The sequence below is a fragment of the Uloborus diversus genome, chromosome 8, assembly GCF_026930045.1.
Source record: "Uloborus diversus isolate 005 chromosome 8, Udiv.v.3.1, whole genome shotgun sequence".
Classification (NCBI taxonomy): domain Eukaryota; kingdom Metazoa; phylum Arthropoda; class Arachnida; order Araneae; family Uloboridae; genus Uloborus; species Uloborus diversus.
In genome coordinates, this window is record NC_072738.1 from 118,557,448 (window position 1) to 118,575,127 (window position 17,680).

The window sequence follows — 17,680 nt, forward strand, 5'->3', positions numbered from 1 at the left end:
CAGACAAGGACTTATGCCCTTTCTGCACTAAACGAAAAATGTGACCCCTAAATTAAGTGCTTTGTTGTACAAGGATCGACTTCTCTGCTACACTAGTTGATGCCTCAACATACAAATATGGGAAAACCATAGCTAATTCAATTTTGAAGAACATGCGACTTATGCCCTTTCTGCAATAATCAATTCACTTTGCTTCACAAACTTTATCAAAAATCTTGACAATAGTAACTGTTTACTGATAAAAATGTAAAAAATATTTTAAAATTTAATAAACATTAAAAAATCTACTTGCACTTATAACGCATCAGCTAATTCTATGTCTGATAAATTTAAAAAGGACCCAATGTGTGACATATTCAAATAGAAAGCATCATTCTTGTGTTAAGTCAGAATAGTGGATATACATAGAAAGCCAAAAATGTCATGAATACCTGATAAGCCATTGGCCAGTGGATGAGATATAGGTCCAAATAATCTAAACCAAGATCACTCAAAGATTTCTTACAGCATTCAACAACTTTCTCCTGCCTATGGTATGTATTCCAAAGCTGAAATATTTAAAAAATGCTTCAAATGTTGAGCTAAATAATGTACAGAAGAATAGAAAATAAATATAAAATTACTTTGCTAGTGACAAAGATATCCTCTCTTGTAATTGTTTTATCATCAATTTTTTCTTTAATTGCCTGGCCTACTTCAGTTTCATTTTGATAGGCCAATGCACAATCTATATGCCGGTAGCCGATGCTGATGGCAGCTTTAACTGCTTCAAAAACTTGACCAGGTTTAGACTAAAATGAAATATTGAAAATAACAGTTCAAATACTATTTTGTGCTGAGAGTAACAAAACATATAAACAGTATAAAAAATTATTTAAGTGTTTATGGCAAGTAGCAATGTAAAATTTCCAAAAATTTTGAAGTGGTGGACCGGTTTTTTCTGGAAAAAATGATTTTTTATAAATAAAAATAGTTTTTTTTTAATAGGTATTGTTTTTCTTGGAGCATATAAAGGGTTAAGCATTAAAAAATACATACAATCCACACATCTTTTTTTGCTTGACAGAAATACACATACAAGTAAGTTTAATTCGAAAAAAAATAGCTTTAGAACTTTCTTAGTCAAACACTAGAAATAAGTCAAATCTTAGTTCAACCAATAATATTGGGAAAGGTGTGTCAAATCATAACAATTACATTTTCTATTTTGGATCGCATTTGAAACTTGAAATAATAATATTAATTATTGACTTTCAAACATGAGTGATATTTTTTGAAAAAAAAAATTGCAACTTCTCTTCCTTGCAACGTAACTTTACAGTTGGATAATGAAAGCTGTTGAGTTATGATTTTTTCCAATCCAGTCTAAGTCCAAATCAACACTAAATTTGTTTTTCTTTATGTCTCCAACAGAAACCAAGCCAAAACTGCGTAATGGCTTTTAAAGCTGAATCAAAATTTAAACTGGAATTCCAGTTAACAATACGGTCATGCTAAGCACAGTAATAAAAGTACTGCACTTTTAAACAAAAATGAGTTATTGTAACCAAGTTGTTTGTTTCGTATTTTACTTAATAAATAGTTTTAGGTTCATTTGATCAAAAACTATTTTTTTAAAAAATTCTGAAAAAAAAAATCTGAATCAAATATATAGATGAACCAAACTTTAAAACGCAATATCTCAATTTGAGCTCAACTGTAGATTCCACTTTTGTGCTTAGCACAGACTTGCCAACCTTATGAAAAGAAAAAACGGTAGATCCAGTCAAAGCTTTAAGGGAGAAAAAGGGAGATTTTAAACGATGCTATAATAAGTAAAAAACACTGTTATAACAAGTATTTATTTAATTTTTTCATGAAAGAGAATTCACTCGTATAATCGCTCTTTTTGTTTGTAGATATTTCTTTTTTTCAGACATCGGTAAAGATGAATGTTAAACTACAACGCACGCTGTAGATCAAGATGAAAACAGGCGGCGCAGTTAGCATGCGTTTGAAAACTGAACGATACTGCGAAAACGGCAACGGCGCATGCGTGAGATAGAAGTGGAAGTGCGAACGTAGAGTTAAACCAAAATACCATCTCCGCATTTCGGTCGACACTCCGAACGCACCCATCGGATGTTTGCCGCTCACCTTGCGTTCGACGAACCTCACCGGTCGATCGATAAGTAACCGGTTGCTAACCGCAGCGATCTATGATCAACCGGTTAACGCATCCCTTACCATTCTAAGCAGTTGATTGGAGCACGTGATCATTAGCTGTCACGTGATTAACTAACCGGTTGTGCTCGTCGAACGTGAGCTCACTGAGCAGTGCGGGTTTGCTCTGCTAGCCACGCCATCTATTAGGGCTGTGAGTAACTATTTTAAGGAAGAAAATGAAGTTAAATTCAAAAAAAAAGAAAAACCCCGAAAAAATAAAAAAACGGGAGAAATGGATACTCAAACGTACAACCGGGAGAATGGAGTAAAAAACGGGAGTCTCCCGTGAAAAACGGGAGAGTTGGCAGGTCTGTTAGCAGGACAGTTATACATTTGGTTCACACAGTCAGCAAAAACATAGTTCTGGGATTAAAGTTATGCTTGTTTGTTTCATGAAGAAGAAAAATAAATTCTTCTCTAAAGATATTGGTTTCGCTAAAGAAAGTGCAGTGTGGAGAAGTTCTCTATGTGGACGTATCATTAGCAAACCATGACCTCCATTTTCCCAAAACTTTCAGGAAATGTATTTTTTTTAAAAGTCTTGACGTAAAATTCATTGATGAACAAAGCTTTATCTCATAATCATTCACCAAAACACATATTTTGGTGCTTCGAGGAACCTCTTTTTAAACGCAAGCAGATGAGACTGTTTCCATGAGCTCACATCTTTTGGCATTAAAAAATAGGTTCATTGTAATCTCAAAATACATGTTTGTAATACTTTCTGTTATCATGCACTTTCAATGTTATTTTTTTCCGACAATTTCTTGCCGATTGAATCTGTTTATAGTATCAGGCGTAATTTATATTTTTTTTTCTTTAATACATTACGTAAAATTAAAAATTTAAACAAGCAGTTATAAGTAAAGCTATTAAAAAAAATAATAATGCTTACATATGTAAGGCTGTCGATGCATCACAATCTAGTAATTCCTACATCGCAGAGCCCTAATAGATATAAATGTACTCTCACCTCTAATTGTTCCCCTAATTGATATTGAGATATTTTTGAAAAAAAAAAATTCTTTTTTGTGCAAAAAGTATTAAATGTTTTTTGAACTATATGCAAGTTATATATTATCATAAAACAACTTGCATTATCAAAATTAGACAGTATTTTAACATACAAGGAAGGGATGGGGGAGAAGGAAATAGCATCATATTTTATCACGTTTTGCTGAAAATTTCAATTAAAACTTCCTGAAAAGTTGGAAAAAAAAATCTAATTTTCAATTTTTCTGGACTGGAATGTAAATAAACCCCTTCAAAAAAAAAAAAAAAAAAAAAAAAAAACAAAAAAAAAAAAAAAAAAAAAAATTTTTTTCCGTTTCCCCCTGAAATTTTAAGTTTTTTCCCCCGACTTTTCATCTCTAATGGCAAGACAACGCAACACCATATGAGGCAGTGAGAAGCAATGGGGTGTAAGTGGACATTTTCAAGTCTTGAGTAAAACACTTTTAAAGATAACGTCCTTAGTAGACTTTTATTGATTTTTCTTTTAAATTCATGCTATACCGCAGCACTTACCAGAGCTACTAGTACTATCTCTTGTCCCAAGACAGAGGAGGAGTTTCCCAAACTATTTGTACTGGTTATCTCCAAATTTTTAATTTTGCCACTTACACCCCTTTGCTTCCAACAGCCTCAAATGTTTAATAACTTCTATATTTGTTGAATTTAATCTAAAAAAAAATCTGTAATGCCAAAATGACTACCATCTCTTTTTCAAATTTAAGGCTGAAATCTCTTTAAAGCAATGTAATGTATATTATGGGGGAAAGGGAGGGGGATTGTGGGAAGTTTATTTTCCACTGCATTTCTGACAAAATACACAAATTTTAATTTTTTTTTGGACACGATCGTAATTTGAACAATTATATAAGGGGAGAAAACATGAAGAGAAGGGCATTAAAACCCTTTGAGATGGGACATACTTAAAACCATTTAGGAGTAGCTATGTTACTATTTTGGAGCAAGAAAATTGTTTTGGAACATGCTGGAGCAAAAAAAAAAAAAAGCTTATATTTTAAAAGAATTAATAGATTATATTAATAGGTTAATGAATTTTATTTGAAAACTAGGAGCATTTACTTCCAATAGATTTGGTAATATTTTCAATTTATTGTAGAATAAAAAGCAACTTTACTTTTTTTTAATGTAAAAAACTCTTAAGGACGAAATTCATAATTACTAAGCAATTAAGATGAGGATATGTGATCACTCTAATGTTTTCATCAAATTTAGGTTTTTAATGTGTTTCTTTTTTTCTATGTTTTAATCTTAAGCGAAATATTGACAACCCAGAGATGAACAAGCTTTAGAGCAGGAAAACATATCAAAGTGAAATGCAGAAAAAAATATATACATAACAGTATTGATTATTGAGAACAAATAAAACATTAACAAATTTTGTTCTTTTGTAGAATTTTCCTAAAAATAATTAATAAACAATTACTCGATAATAGATAAAATTAAATTGCAAAAATAAATAAAATTTCTGAAATGAACGATAAAACATCAATTTAAAGAAGCATAGATTAAAATAACTTCCAAATTTCAAAATACGGTGAAGCACTGTTTATACGTTTCTCTTTTATACATTTTTAAAATTGGTCCCTCCAGAGTCTAATGCACATTAACCTATACCTATTATACGTTTTTTCACTTGTACGCTTTTTCGTACAGTCCCTTCAAAAACATATAAATGGTGCTTCACTGTAACTCAAACATTTCGAGGATGCAAATGCAAAAAAATCGAAATCTGAACATTATCAAGTGATTTTTGGTGAAGCACGTGCTCAATGTTGGAATGTAAAAAAGAAGTGTTTAATTCTACAAATAAGGCATCATGAAAATTAACCAAGGCACTAGAGACTTTATTAAAAGTTCTTGGAAATAATTTTAGTCTTATAAACAAATCAAAATTTTGCAAATGAAAATCATAGACATGCTAGAAATTTAGTTGGGGCAAACCTTACCTGACAGCACTGTAGAGGCTACCCCAATGTTAATCACAGCATTACGATGCTGTCAGGTTAGGTTTCCTCAACTATCGACGGTTCAAAAATAAAATGAAAAAGAAAAAGCCGTGCCAAAACACGAACTTTCAATGTTTGCCAATTAGGGACTGAACAAAAGCATTTTTCTGCTGTTCTTTTTCCTTTTCATTCAATCTTTTTCTTTTGAGTTTTTAGCATGAAAAAGTGGTCAACAGACATGATCTTTAGACAATCGTTGATTTGTTGCTAGATGATACTATTGGCAGTTATTCCCTGGGTTATTGGAGCAGTTGGGTGCAATTTGGCTGGAAAATATCACTTTTGGAGCAGGATGGAGCAAATTTTCTGTTTTGGCACTGTTGCGCCATTTGGCACAGCTGTCACACTGAGAAAACAATTTACAAAAAGCTTCAAAAGGAGAGATAATTTTGAAGGAAAATTAAAGTCAAATTTAACAAACTGACACCAAATTATTGTGAGGTTCTGAGAAGTTGAGCGACTCTGACAATTTTTTACCTCTGATTAAAGTGAAAAACCAACGTAAATAAAGCACAAATTGTGAAGAAAATGCAGCATATAGCTATTTCAAGGCTACAATGGAGCCTCTTCATCAGGGCAAAAAGCTCACCAACACAACCAAAAGTAGCGAGAGAACTGACAACAACCAAGTGGACACCGGTATTTATACTAAAGTGGGCCGACCAATAGGAATTCAGGGCACAAGAAACAACCCATCAGCATACGGCATGTCAACCCCAGACTCGGAGCAAGTGGGAGAGACAGCCAATCAGAAGCCAAGAGACAAAACGAGTGAGAGACAACAAAGAAACTGTAAAAGCAGTTATAGAAATTGCTTCCAAATGTCATGAAAAAATAGAGTTCTGGAAAAATCATTGACAACAGAATGAGAATTTTTCCAAATATAGTAAGTTTCCCAGAAATCAAGGTCATAAACCAGGGCCCAATACAGGCTGATTTTGCTACCGTTTTTCGGTATCTTCACAAAAATCTTGTTTTGAAATCGGTACTTTCACAAAAATCAAGTAATAAAATCAGTAGCTTCATAAAAACATCAAAAATTTCAAAAATTCCCATTTTAAAATATAAAATTTATTTCTCTGTTTAAAACAAAATTTACTCATAAAATAAAATTCTCAGCTGGTTATTATGAACAATCGCTTAAATAGAAACCTTTTTTAGTATTTTAACTCATTTTTAGCTGTTTCACACCAAAGTGTATTTATGCAATAGTATCACAATCTTTCAACATCTGTTTTGAGGAACCGTTTTTCTCATCATTTCCTATATTGTACACAGTACATAGCCCATTAAACTGAAACTACGATGGTATTTTTCGTACTTCCAGGGATAGAAGTGACATTTGCCAACAAAAATATAGGAAAATATAGGAATTTTCTGAAAAAAAATATAGGAATTCGATGGAAAATATAGGAATTTTCTGCAAACAATATAGGAATTTTTCAAAATAATATAGGAATATTTTGAAAAAAAAAAGGATATACAGGAATTTCGATAACAAAGCTCGCCAGTATGACTTTTTTTTTCAAAATGCAATACTACTATTCGATTAAAAACATGTAATTACACTACCTGACATAAGTGCAATACATACGCATAAATAAGTCTAAAAATACACACAAAATCAATTTTACAAACAGTAAAAGAGCGTAAAACTGTAATTTGTACTAAACATATTAAGGCATACTTCTTTAAAAATAAAAAAAAATAGACGAAACTTTTTGTAGATGAACACAAATCTTTCTTAAAATAGTTGTGTCACTAATCTAATTTTTAATGAAAGATTTTGCATGATCCGATACTGCGATGGGCAAGCTGTACAGTAGAATGCAATTCGTGAAGTTCTGCTCTAATTTATGTTATCACTTGACAATGCAGTAAAAGCCAAACTTAAAGTTTTATAAGTTGTTGAAACATGTGCTATGCTGAAATCAAAGTCACATGTCACAGTAATATCAGGGGTCAATCCAGGTTTCATTTTTTAAGTCCCCGTTATGCGAAAAAGCAAAATATTTTTTTTGAATTTTCTTTATTTTTGTGAAAAAGAAATTATTGTGAATTTCCTTTTCTTTTCTAGAAAAAAGTGTTCAGGTAAAAATTTAAATGTATAGAGTCTACTGTGTTTTTTTTCAGAAAAATCTCTGATATGATACTTTTTGACCATTTTTCCCCCCTGAAAATCCTGACTTTTCAGTACCAAATTCGATCATAGTTGAAATCCACGATTTCCCATGACTTTGAAGGACACCCAGTAAAATATATATTTGATTTAGAAATATTTGGTCATTAAAGCAAAATAATCCAGATCTAAAAAACTTGGTGGCCACCACTGTCCCAAAGTTTTGAAGTACAAAAAGTGAGGGGGGGTTAGTTTTTACTACTTTCATTAAAAAAATTAATAAATAGAACCTTGCACTTGTTTACAAAAACATGCATTTTGGAAAATTTAAGTTAAAATAGGTTTTTAAATTACTTCAAAATAAATAAATGAGAAGTCGTTAGGAAACTGCATTTTAGTAATCAAAACCGTTTCTTTAAGTTCATACCAAAGCTTCCAAATCAATGAGGATCGAATGCAATTGTGCAGATAAAATTTCACTTTTCTAGAAACTAATGCAGGGCTCTCAACACATTTTAGTTTTAGAAAAGGTTAAAAGAGGACCAATTTCAATCAAAAAGAGGACTAAAGAGGACCAGTTAGGATTAAAAAGAGGATTTTGAGAGGACCATTCATTTAAACACAAGGAAGCATCAAAAGGCAAATTAGCTGCCTGCTGCTAAATCCCTGAAAATAATTTGTTAATTAACCATAATACTGATTTTTAATGATACAATTCCTTTATCACTTTCTGCACAACTGATCTTTTTATCCATTGAATAATATTATTTACACAAACATTTGGATGGGAGGGGGGGGGGGGGAGGCACTTAGCGCAGCACTTAAGGCAGCCTCCATAGAACTAAATGGGCGTAATGATACATTTTGAATTGAACCAGGGATGCTGGTAGTCTCACTGAAGGATAGATGAAGCTGTGCTTCATCTTTCTATAGTTTAAAATTATTTTTGTGTTTTTCTGTACTGTAATGCTTCTTTAATAGCATTTATATCCCTTCTCCACCGATATGAATTCATCACACAACAAACAGATCTACTGTATTGAAAGTTTAGCTAAAAATGTCTGAAATTTTCAATCACAAAGAGAAGCAGATCACATGAGGCATAGTTTTGCAATTTTCATATTCAAAGTATATTTTCAAGAATCATAAAGCTTACATTAAAAAAAATAATCCATGATTGCAGGGCCATGAGTGCTTTGAACTTTTATGGGGGGGGGGGACAAATTCCCCCCTTTAGCAGGCATCATGCCGCCTGCCTTGTCTAGTGGTCAGAGAAGTCTGACTGCGATAGGAAGGTCCGGGTTCGAATCCCGGCTCGGACATGGACGTACTTTCTCTCTCCTGTCCTTGTCCCCTATAAACGGGTCCTTATGGCATGTGTGTACTTCAGAAGTCGGACTTCACACCAAATTACTCTACAGTTGGAAAAGTGAAGCAGTGCACCTCAAATTGCCAGCCTACTTGGCACACGACAATAACAGCAGCAGGCATCATGACAATGAAATGATGTACAAATTCAACTTCATATAATTACATAATTCAACTTTGTTTCATATACAGACGCTACTTTAAAATGTTATGTGCTCAATTGTTTAAATTTAATACCCCTCCCACACAAAAAAACAGTAATAACCGAAAATAAGCTAATGATAATCAAAATTATGTTTGGAAAACTAAATAAGCTTGAATTAAACAACACAAAAAATATTAATTTTTTAGTTATTTAAGTAAAAATTTAATCGAGTTAATCTGACGTAGCATGTCAAAATAACTTCTAATTGCCAGAAATATAAAAATATTTATAAGATGCAAAACGATTGAAAGCTCAGAGAAGCAAATTTTCACGAACCAAGTTTAATGTTGGCATGCTTCCATAAAATAAATTTATTTATTTTCTACTAAATTAAACCTAAAACGTGCTAATCTAAGTTGGAATATGGGAAAATAACATTCGATTGGGCAAAATATTTTAATATTTACATGATTCAAAAAGATTGAAATTTCAAACATTAAAAGCAATTTTCCCGCGAAGTCCGAGTAAGTTCAATGTTACCATGGTTTCCAAAATAATTCCAACGTTAATTATTGAAATTAAATGAAAAATAAGCTAATCTAAAGTAGTATATGTCAAAATAACTTCCAATTGTCAAAAACATCTAAATGTTTACAAGATGCAAAAGGATTGAAATTATTTTCCGCGAAGTCCGAATAAGCTCAATGTTGTTATTGTTTTCAAAATATTTCCTTCGTTAATTATTGAAATTAAACGAAAAATAAGCTAAACTAAGGTAGCATATGTCAAAATAACTTCCAATTGTGTAAAACATCAAAATATTTACAAGATGCAAAAGGATTGAAATTTCCAACGCGAGAAGCATTTTTCCGCGAAATCCGATTAAGTTCAATGTTGCCATGGCTTCCAAAATAATTCCTTCGTTAATTATTGAAATTAAACGAAAAATAAGCTAATCTATAGTAGCATATGTCAAAATAACTTCCAATTGTCAAAAACATCAAAATGTTTACAAGGTGCAAAAGTATTGAAACTATTTTCCGCGAATTCCGAATAAGCTCAATGTTGTTATGGTTTTTTAAAATATTTCCTTCGTTAATTATTGAAATTAAACGAAAAATAAGCAAAACTAAGGTAGCATATGTCAAAATAACTTCCAATTGTGGAAAACATCAAAATATTTACAAGATGCAAAAGGATTGAAATTTCCAACGCGAGAAGCATTTTTCCGCGAAATCCGAGTAAGTTCAATGTTGCCATGGCTTCCAAAATAATTCCTTCATTAATTATTGAAATTAAACGAAAAATAAGCTAATCTATAAAAACATATGTCAAAATAACTTCCAATTGTCAAAACATCAAAATGTTCACAAGATGCAAAAGGATTGAAATTTCAAACGCGAGATGCAATTTTCCGCGAAGTCCGAATAAGCTCAATGTTATTGTTATGGTTTCCAAAATATTTCCTTGATTAACTATTGAAATTAAACGAAAAATAAGCCAATCTATAGAAACATACGTCAAAATAACTTCAAATTGCCAAAAACATCAACATGTTCACAAGATGCAAAAGGATTGAAATTTCAAACGCAAGATGCAATTTTCTGCGAATTCCGAATAAGCTCAATGTTATTGTTATGGTTTCCAAAATATTTCCTTCATTAATTATTGAAATTAAACGAAAAATAAGCTAAGCTAAGGTAAGCACATGTCAAAATCACTTTGGATTGTAAAAAGAATCAAAATATTAACAAGATGCAAAAGGATTGAAACCTCAAACACGAAAGCAATTTTTCGCGATAAATCATATCGAATATATATGTTCAGAAAATTGCACTAATGAAATATTTTTAAAAGAATTACAAGCACAATCCAAACAATAAATAAATTCAAGCAATAAAGAAACTTTTTATACTTTTTCAAGGTTTTCAAACACTAGAAAATGTGTGTGTGTGACCTTCCCCCCCCCCCCCCCCAAGAACTTTTCAAGGTTTTTCATGGGCGTACGAACTTCGTTTAACACGCGCTGCGGCGGCGTGCTTGGGGCTTGGGAGAACAGTAACTTTTAACGAAATGAAAAACTTTTAAAATCTGATATTTAAGTAAAAACAATATAAAAGCGAACTAATCAGACCATAATGTTAAAAGTCTAAAGCGGACTTTACCATAAAACACGGACTTTGGCGGGAAAAGCGAACCATTTGGGAGCCCTGCACAGTAGGAAAGATAAAATGGCGGCTGCACGTGGATCGCGGAAAAGGCGGTAGCCAAAAGTCGTGGGGAAAAGTAAAAAAAAAAAAAAGGAATCGGAAACTGAAAATATAGGAAAATATAGGAATTATAGGAATTATAGGAACTTTTTCAGAAATATAGGAAAATATAGGAATTATAGGAACTTTTTCAGAAATATAGGAAAATATAGGAATATAGGAACGCTGCGATGCCTGTACTTCTTAGGTTTTTAGCTCCCCCCCCCCCCCAAAAAAACTGAAACCTGATAAAAATAATACTAGATGACATTTACACTTTTGGAACTAAAATTTCACTCATTCTACTTCTCTTTTGCAAAAATGAGGATGCCTCTTTCTAAAATTTCACAAAAACAGTGCTAATGATCAAAAAAACTTTCACAAAAATAGAATGATGCAATACTTTCACAAAAATAGGTAGCGAGAAAAAATCCTGGATTGGCCCCTGTAAACCGAAGAACATTTACAAATAATCTTTGCAGATGAAAAATCAAAACAATGACCAGCAGTCCAACAAAGCTGAACGATGGAAGAATGAGCAAGTTCTTTGCATTTAACATAATTTTCGTGCTCTTCCAGATGGTGCTTGTGCTCTGAATTCCTGTTGATTGGCCCTCTTTGGTATAAATACTGGTGTCTACGTGGTTGTCGGTTCTCTCGCCACTTTCAGTGGTGTTGGTGAGCTTTTTGCACTGATGAAGAGGGTCCATTGTAGCCTTGAAATAGCTATATGCTATATTTTCTTCACAATTTGCGCTTTATTTACGTTGGTATTCACTTTAATCATATTGTAGCACAACGCCTATATGATAATTTTTCATTTAATGTTTACCTCTGTTTCGGTAAATAGGGAGGGCTAATTGGCGCTAAGTTGAGTTGTGAAACTTTCTTAGTAGTTTTTCACTAAACTCCCTTAAAACAGGTAAACATAGTCAAGCTAACAGCTCAACTAACCAGAGCTGCACTATAAAAACATAAAAATAATATCTGGAGCAATATTTCATCATAATATTTCTCTACAGAGTGGTTCGAAACTGTTCGTGCACCTCTCCACCTTTATTTTCAGCATCATGTTTGTTGTGGTTGAAAGTTTGTTTTGTATAGATAGTCTTAAGAACCACAAACACTGATGGAACACCACCCATGTCATAACGTGGTGCTATATTCTTGCGGATGTTTTGTGGGACGTAGGGGGGACTTGGAGACTTTTTGCCGAAAATCATCCGAGAGCATTTCGCTATATTCAGTTGTGTTACGACATGGATAGCATTCTAAGGATCTTTATAATTCTTAAGACAAGGTAACTACTGTGTATAACAAACATTTAACTACACCTACATATTTCTGAAAATAAAGATTGAATCTAGCAGGGCTGATGAGAGGCCATGTCAGCCTAGTCTGAAACTAGAGGCCCGGTTCAGAATCATAGCAATATAAATTTAATAAGTGTAATGGCATTGAGAGGGGGGAGGGCTGGAGGCTGAAAAACTTCTAGAAGCTTGACTAAAAAAGGAACAAACAATTATCAAAATGACAAACAATATATTTGTTCATGCTCGTAAAAAATTGTAACTTACTTTCCAAGTTCCTAATCCAATAATTGGAATTTCTTTCCCATTACTCAGTTTCACTGTTGGAGCTTTGTTTGACATTCTAAAAAATGAATACTTCATTAAACCTCATTATACAGCTAGTTAGACAATATAAGCTTGTCAGTCAAAACCACGAGAAAATTTTGGACCAAATGGGAAAACACCATAGACTCATACCTGCTTGTAAACATTTGTTGAAGGTAGTTGCATCATCACCTGATAATTGCTAATTAATATTAAATATAGATTATCTCTAAAATATGCAGATAAATAAATGAAATAAGTTCACCTTTTGCTTTTGTGGATACATGATTGAAAGCAAAAGGAACCATTATACAAAAAATTTCGCCTATCCATTGTTGATTTTCATGCCTGAAGATAGTTTTGGGTTGTGTGTGCAAATACTTTATATTTTTATCTTAATAAAATTATTCATAGCACACATGCAGGACCTAAAAGCAGAATATTTTGGGATATTCTGCAATGCAAAGTTACAAACTAAAATTGTTCTGCAATATGAATACAAATAGCATAAAATAAATTAAGAGTATTATCAAATACCTTTGTGATCTCAGCACTTTGTGTAAATTATAAGCTGAATAAGAATAATTTGCAGGAATTTTAGATCAACTTCTAATTGAGGAAATCTGCAGAAATGGTACAAAGCTTCTGCAAAATGCAAAATTGCACTTTTTATTTGAAACCAAAACTCTACAGAAATCTATAGAATTTCTTTAAAAAAATTATTTGATTTCCCCCTTACGTTTGAACAGAATTGTTCGGCAGTTCAGGCATCTTTTCTGCAACATAAGTCGCAAATTTAGCAGTATTCTGCTTTCTGGTATACCAAAGCATGAAAAACCTTAACCTTAATCAGGTTCTAAAATCTTAGCCTACTTTATTTTTGACAAAAGCATCAAAGTAGGTTCACAAATATATCCTTAATTTTTTCCTATTAAAAACAAATAAATTTTAACATTGAACAATAAATATATTGAAAAATTTTGGATTTTAAAATAACGAATGCAAAAAAGCTACAGGAAGTTAAAAAGGACAATTTTGAATAAAATTAATTCCGAGCTCAAGGATCCCCTTAAAAATATTGCGGTTGCATAAATGAAATCTTTTCTACTAGAGTACGAAAATTCCACATTTCAGATTTAAAAATAAGGAACTTTTCCATTAGCCGAGCGCAAACAAAAATTGCCAAATGATTATGCCCAAACCTAAGGGATTATTTGCCAAATAGATACCGAAATCTGCCAATTTTCTTACAACCCTTGTTTGACGCATTCGCTTGGCGTAATCATTTGGTGAATTATCACTTGCCACCAGCCTACGGAAAAGTACCAAAAAAAAAAACCTTTTCCTGTTCTTAAAACGTTAGTTTCCAAAAAAAACAAACTTCTGATTTTTTCTCTGGAAATAGTGAAGAAACTTTTTCCTTTTTAACATTTTCTAGTTATGAAAATCATACAAACTATTCAATTTCTTTCAACAATATCCTATTTTTTTTTTTTTAATTTCCTTACATCACAACTGGCATTTTCTTCTTTTATTCACTTTGTGATTGGTAGATGCATGATTTATTATTGAACAATTACTTCCTGAATGCATTATGGGATGAGTTTTATGAATTGTGATGATGAAATTCATAAAAAAAATAGAGGGCAAAATTCTCATCTTAGTTTAATAAATATTACTGCTTCTTTTTTTTTTCACATGCAAAAAGTATTTTTCTTTCTCTCTTTCTGACTGGATATTCATTGTACTTGATAATTATTTATACATTAAAGGCTTTAAATATTCTGCTCAAAATTTCTTTTATACCATTACTGAATAAACACTGCATTGGAAAACTTAGTAAAGTTGTGAAATTTTGCACCAACAGTAGTTTCTGTTGAAATAGAAAAAGAGAGCTAGTTTTACAAACTCAAAGTTGGTACATAGAAAAAAAAGGCTTGTTTAGTAATTTGAGTTTGTTTTTTTTTTTATAAAAAAAACCGAATCACATTTCCAAAATTCTTCACAAAAAGAAAAAAAGGATTTCAAATGCCTTGAGAATTTTGGCTACTTTTCAAAACTCCACACTCCTTTTAGCTAAATCGAGATTACCTTCCCAAACACTGAACCCTATGGACATTTCCAATTACAAAACTCTTTTCTTGAATCCTTAGATTTCAAAGAATATTTGGAAAGTAGGAATGGAAAGATGAGATAAGTCACATGAGATAAGATCAATAGCTGGTATGTGACCTTCAGAGTGACTAATAACTTTCTCTCTCAGCTTGAATACAGGTTCTGGTTGTTTATTGAAAGATAAGAGAGGAGGGGGGAAAAACACTTCTTTGCGCTTGAGAGATAGGACACAACTATGCTATCATTCTTGCTTTAAGAAATAGGGAAGCATGTGTTAATGGTGGGATTTTTGGGAAGCTACAAGAAGAAATATTTTAAAATATGTATACATTATGTAGTAACTTTTTTTTAAACTCTAATCCATCAAATTCACCTCCTAAGGGCGGGGGGGGGGGGGAGCAATTGCCTCCTCACTTCTGAAAGAAAAGGGGCCTTGGCGCCTCTACTCTTTACAGTTAAAAGATAATGATAGATTAAAAAATGAATTTCACAAAAGAAAATAAGCGAAAAATTCTTAAGAGGGCAAGGGGAAAGTCTAGTGGCCATCAGTCTCTTTTTATGATATATTCCACAATTTTCGAAATGATTAGATAAGATCTTTTTGCAAAACCAGTAATATAGCCCAATTAAATTATTTAAAAAAAAACACGCTCTAGGGGCCAAGCCCCCTAACCCCTACACTTCTTTTGACACCCCAGTTTTTTGGTGCACCAGCCGCCTATGAAATCTATTAATGAAAAATTATGTATTGCCTAATGACCCAAACTAAACCATATCAATATTAGTAGTTAGATCTGCCTCTTATCAGGCTAGTCATTTTAGGGGTGGGGGAGGGGTCACAAGAGAAGACCTTCCAAAAATAACCCTCCCAAAAAAATTCAGTGGCAGTCTACGCCTTGAACCCCTTTTAAGGGTACGAGCATCCTTGTTCAAATGTCCTCAGGGCCGGATTTGGAAGTGTGGAGGCCCCTAATTAGGGTCCGAAAAGATCATCATATTTTCGAAAATATCCGATACTTTGATACATACCGGAATATTTTGATATATATATGTATATATCCGATATTTTCAACCTGTGAAAGTTGGGATATTTTGTAAAGATTTTCCTGTGGGGGCCCCCGGGGCAGTATCCCCGCCTGCCCTCCCCTAAATCTGGCCCTGAATGTCCTCCCCACCCCCATTTATATTTTGCTCCTGTACTGAAATAAAATGAATAAATGTATTTTTTACAGCTAAAATACTGTAAAAGGAGCAAAAATATATTTTAAAAAAATCAAATATATTTTGTAACACAATTTAATATTTTAAGTAAAATCTATTTTTTTTCTGCCACAGTATGACTATTTAAGTAGTAAACCTCCACAACTTTCATTAGAAACCAATTATGAAGACAGATAGAGATAATTTAAACGTCCCTCTGGCCTTGAAATTGAAAATACACATAAAATTTAGTCAAGCATATTAACACTTGATACAAAATGTCAAACATTCTGAAGGTTTAAAAGTCAGTATGGTACATTTCTTTTCTTTCCCCCCAATCTCTCATCTCAGGGTTAAAAAGTCTAGTGTTTTTTTTTTTGAACAATCACAAACTGCTTATTGTTTGACTGTTGGATGATGTCTTTTGATTTTTCAACTGCCTTCCTCTGCAACACCACCTTTAACCGTCCGCTCCCGATGCTGCTCCTTTAGTGAGCAAAGTTTCCAGGTTGTGTCCATATCCAACACACATGCATACATACACCCACACGCCTACATACACACACATCTGCTCAGCCTACACTCATGAACGCTTACACACACACGAACCCATACATACAAACACGCCTGAAACGCTTGTGATTGGGAAAAATTAAATTTGAACTCAAGATGCAAAAAAATTCATTTTTTTTTTTTGTTTAAATAGAATCAATCACCATTATGTTCTTTTTACATATCATCACCTACTCTGAAATGGTTTTCACTCTTCTAAAAAATGTCAAGAAATACTTTCAACAATTAGGAAAAATTATAGCAATATCTCCGAGGACAACTTTTTTTCCCTAGAAAAAATATTCTTTAGAACATCAAAACATATGCAATACAATGTTGTTCTAACTTATCTTATAACCATTTTATTCTAATATGATGTATGGGGCTCAGTTATCACACATTGAATGTTTTTTAGCTTTTAACCAGGCAGCGCTGATGCGAGCAGGAGCACAGAGTAAAATTTACAGCTCGGTAAATAAGACCTTCCCACCTTTTCTTCCGACATTACTATATTAAAATACGGTAAGGGGTGTAAAACCCGAATTGTCAGGACGCCTGTTCACCTCACCAATATTTTCAAACATTGAATGAGTATATCCAATGGTAAATTTAAATAGAAACTTCTGTGTCATTAAAAATCGATAAGCTAAATAAAACTTCATTCCTTAGTATTGCTCAATGAAATGAAAATAATTGCATTCATTAATTATAACCATACCTGCAGAAATGTCGGATACTTCGAACACAATTTGCTTTGAATGACACGATTTTAAAGCGATTCTACAACTACCCGGCTTCGCAGTGTCAACAGCAACTTCAAAACCTCGTGTGTGTTCCGTACGAAAAAAAAAAAAAGATAGCAGAAGCAAGTAATCCATAGACTAAGAAGTAATCTGATATCAGATTTGACTGTTGCCACTATCAAAAGAAAAGTTTAAATGGTTTCTTTTTTCACTTCCTTTTCATACAACTAGCGCCACCTCGTAGACTACGAGCTACGACCAAACTAATAACCCCCCCCCCACCCGATGTAAAAAAAAAAAAGAGCAACGAGAGGGGGTGGATTGTTCTTT

The 17,680-nt window shown here is 32.7% G+C and overlaps 1 protein-coding gene across 1 annotated transcript in view; it reads right to left on the reverse strand.

The window, feature by feature from the left end:
• The window catches only part of LOC129228295 (aldo-keto reductase family 1 member B1-like), a 32,986-nt gene extending 15,528 nt beyond the window's left edge, over positions 1–17,458 (reverse strand). Inside the window, exons 1-4 of the mRNA XM_054862973.1 lie at positions 17,326–17,458; positions 12,702–12,777; positions 624–791; positions 432–548 (exon numbers count right to left, since the gene is read on the reverse strand). Coding sequence (XP_054718948.1) covers positions 432–548; positions 624–791; positions 12,702–12,776 — 360 coding nt within the window. The 5' untranslated portion in view covers position 12,777; positions 17,326–17,458. The remainder of the gene's footprint in view (positions 1–431; positions 549–623; positions 792–12,701; positions 12,778–17,325) is intronic.
• Positions 17,459–17,680: the final 222 nt, after the last annotated feature.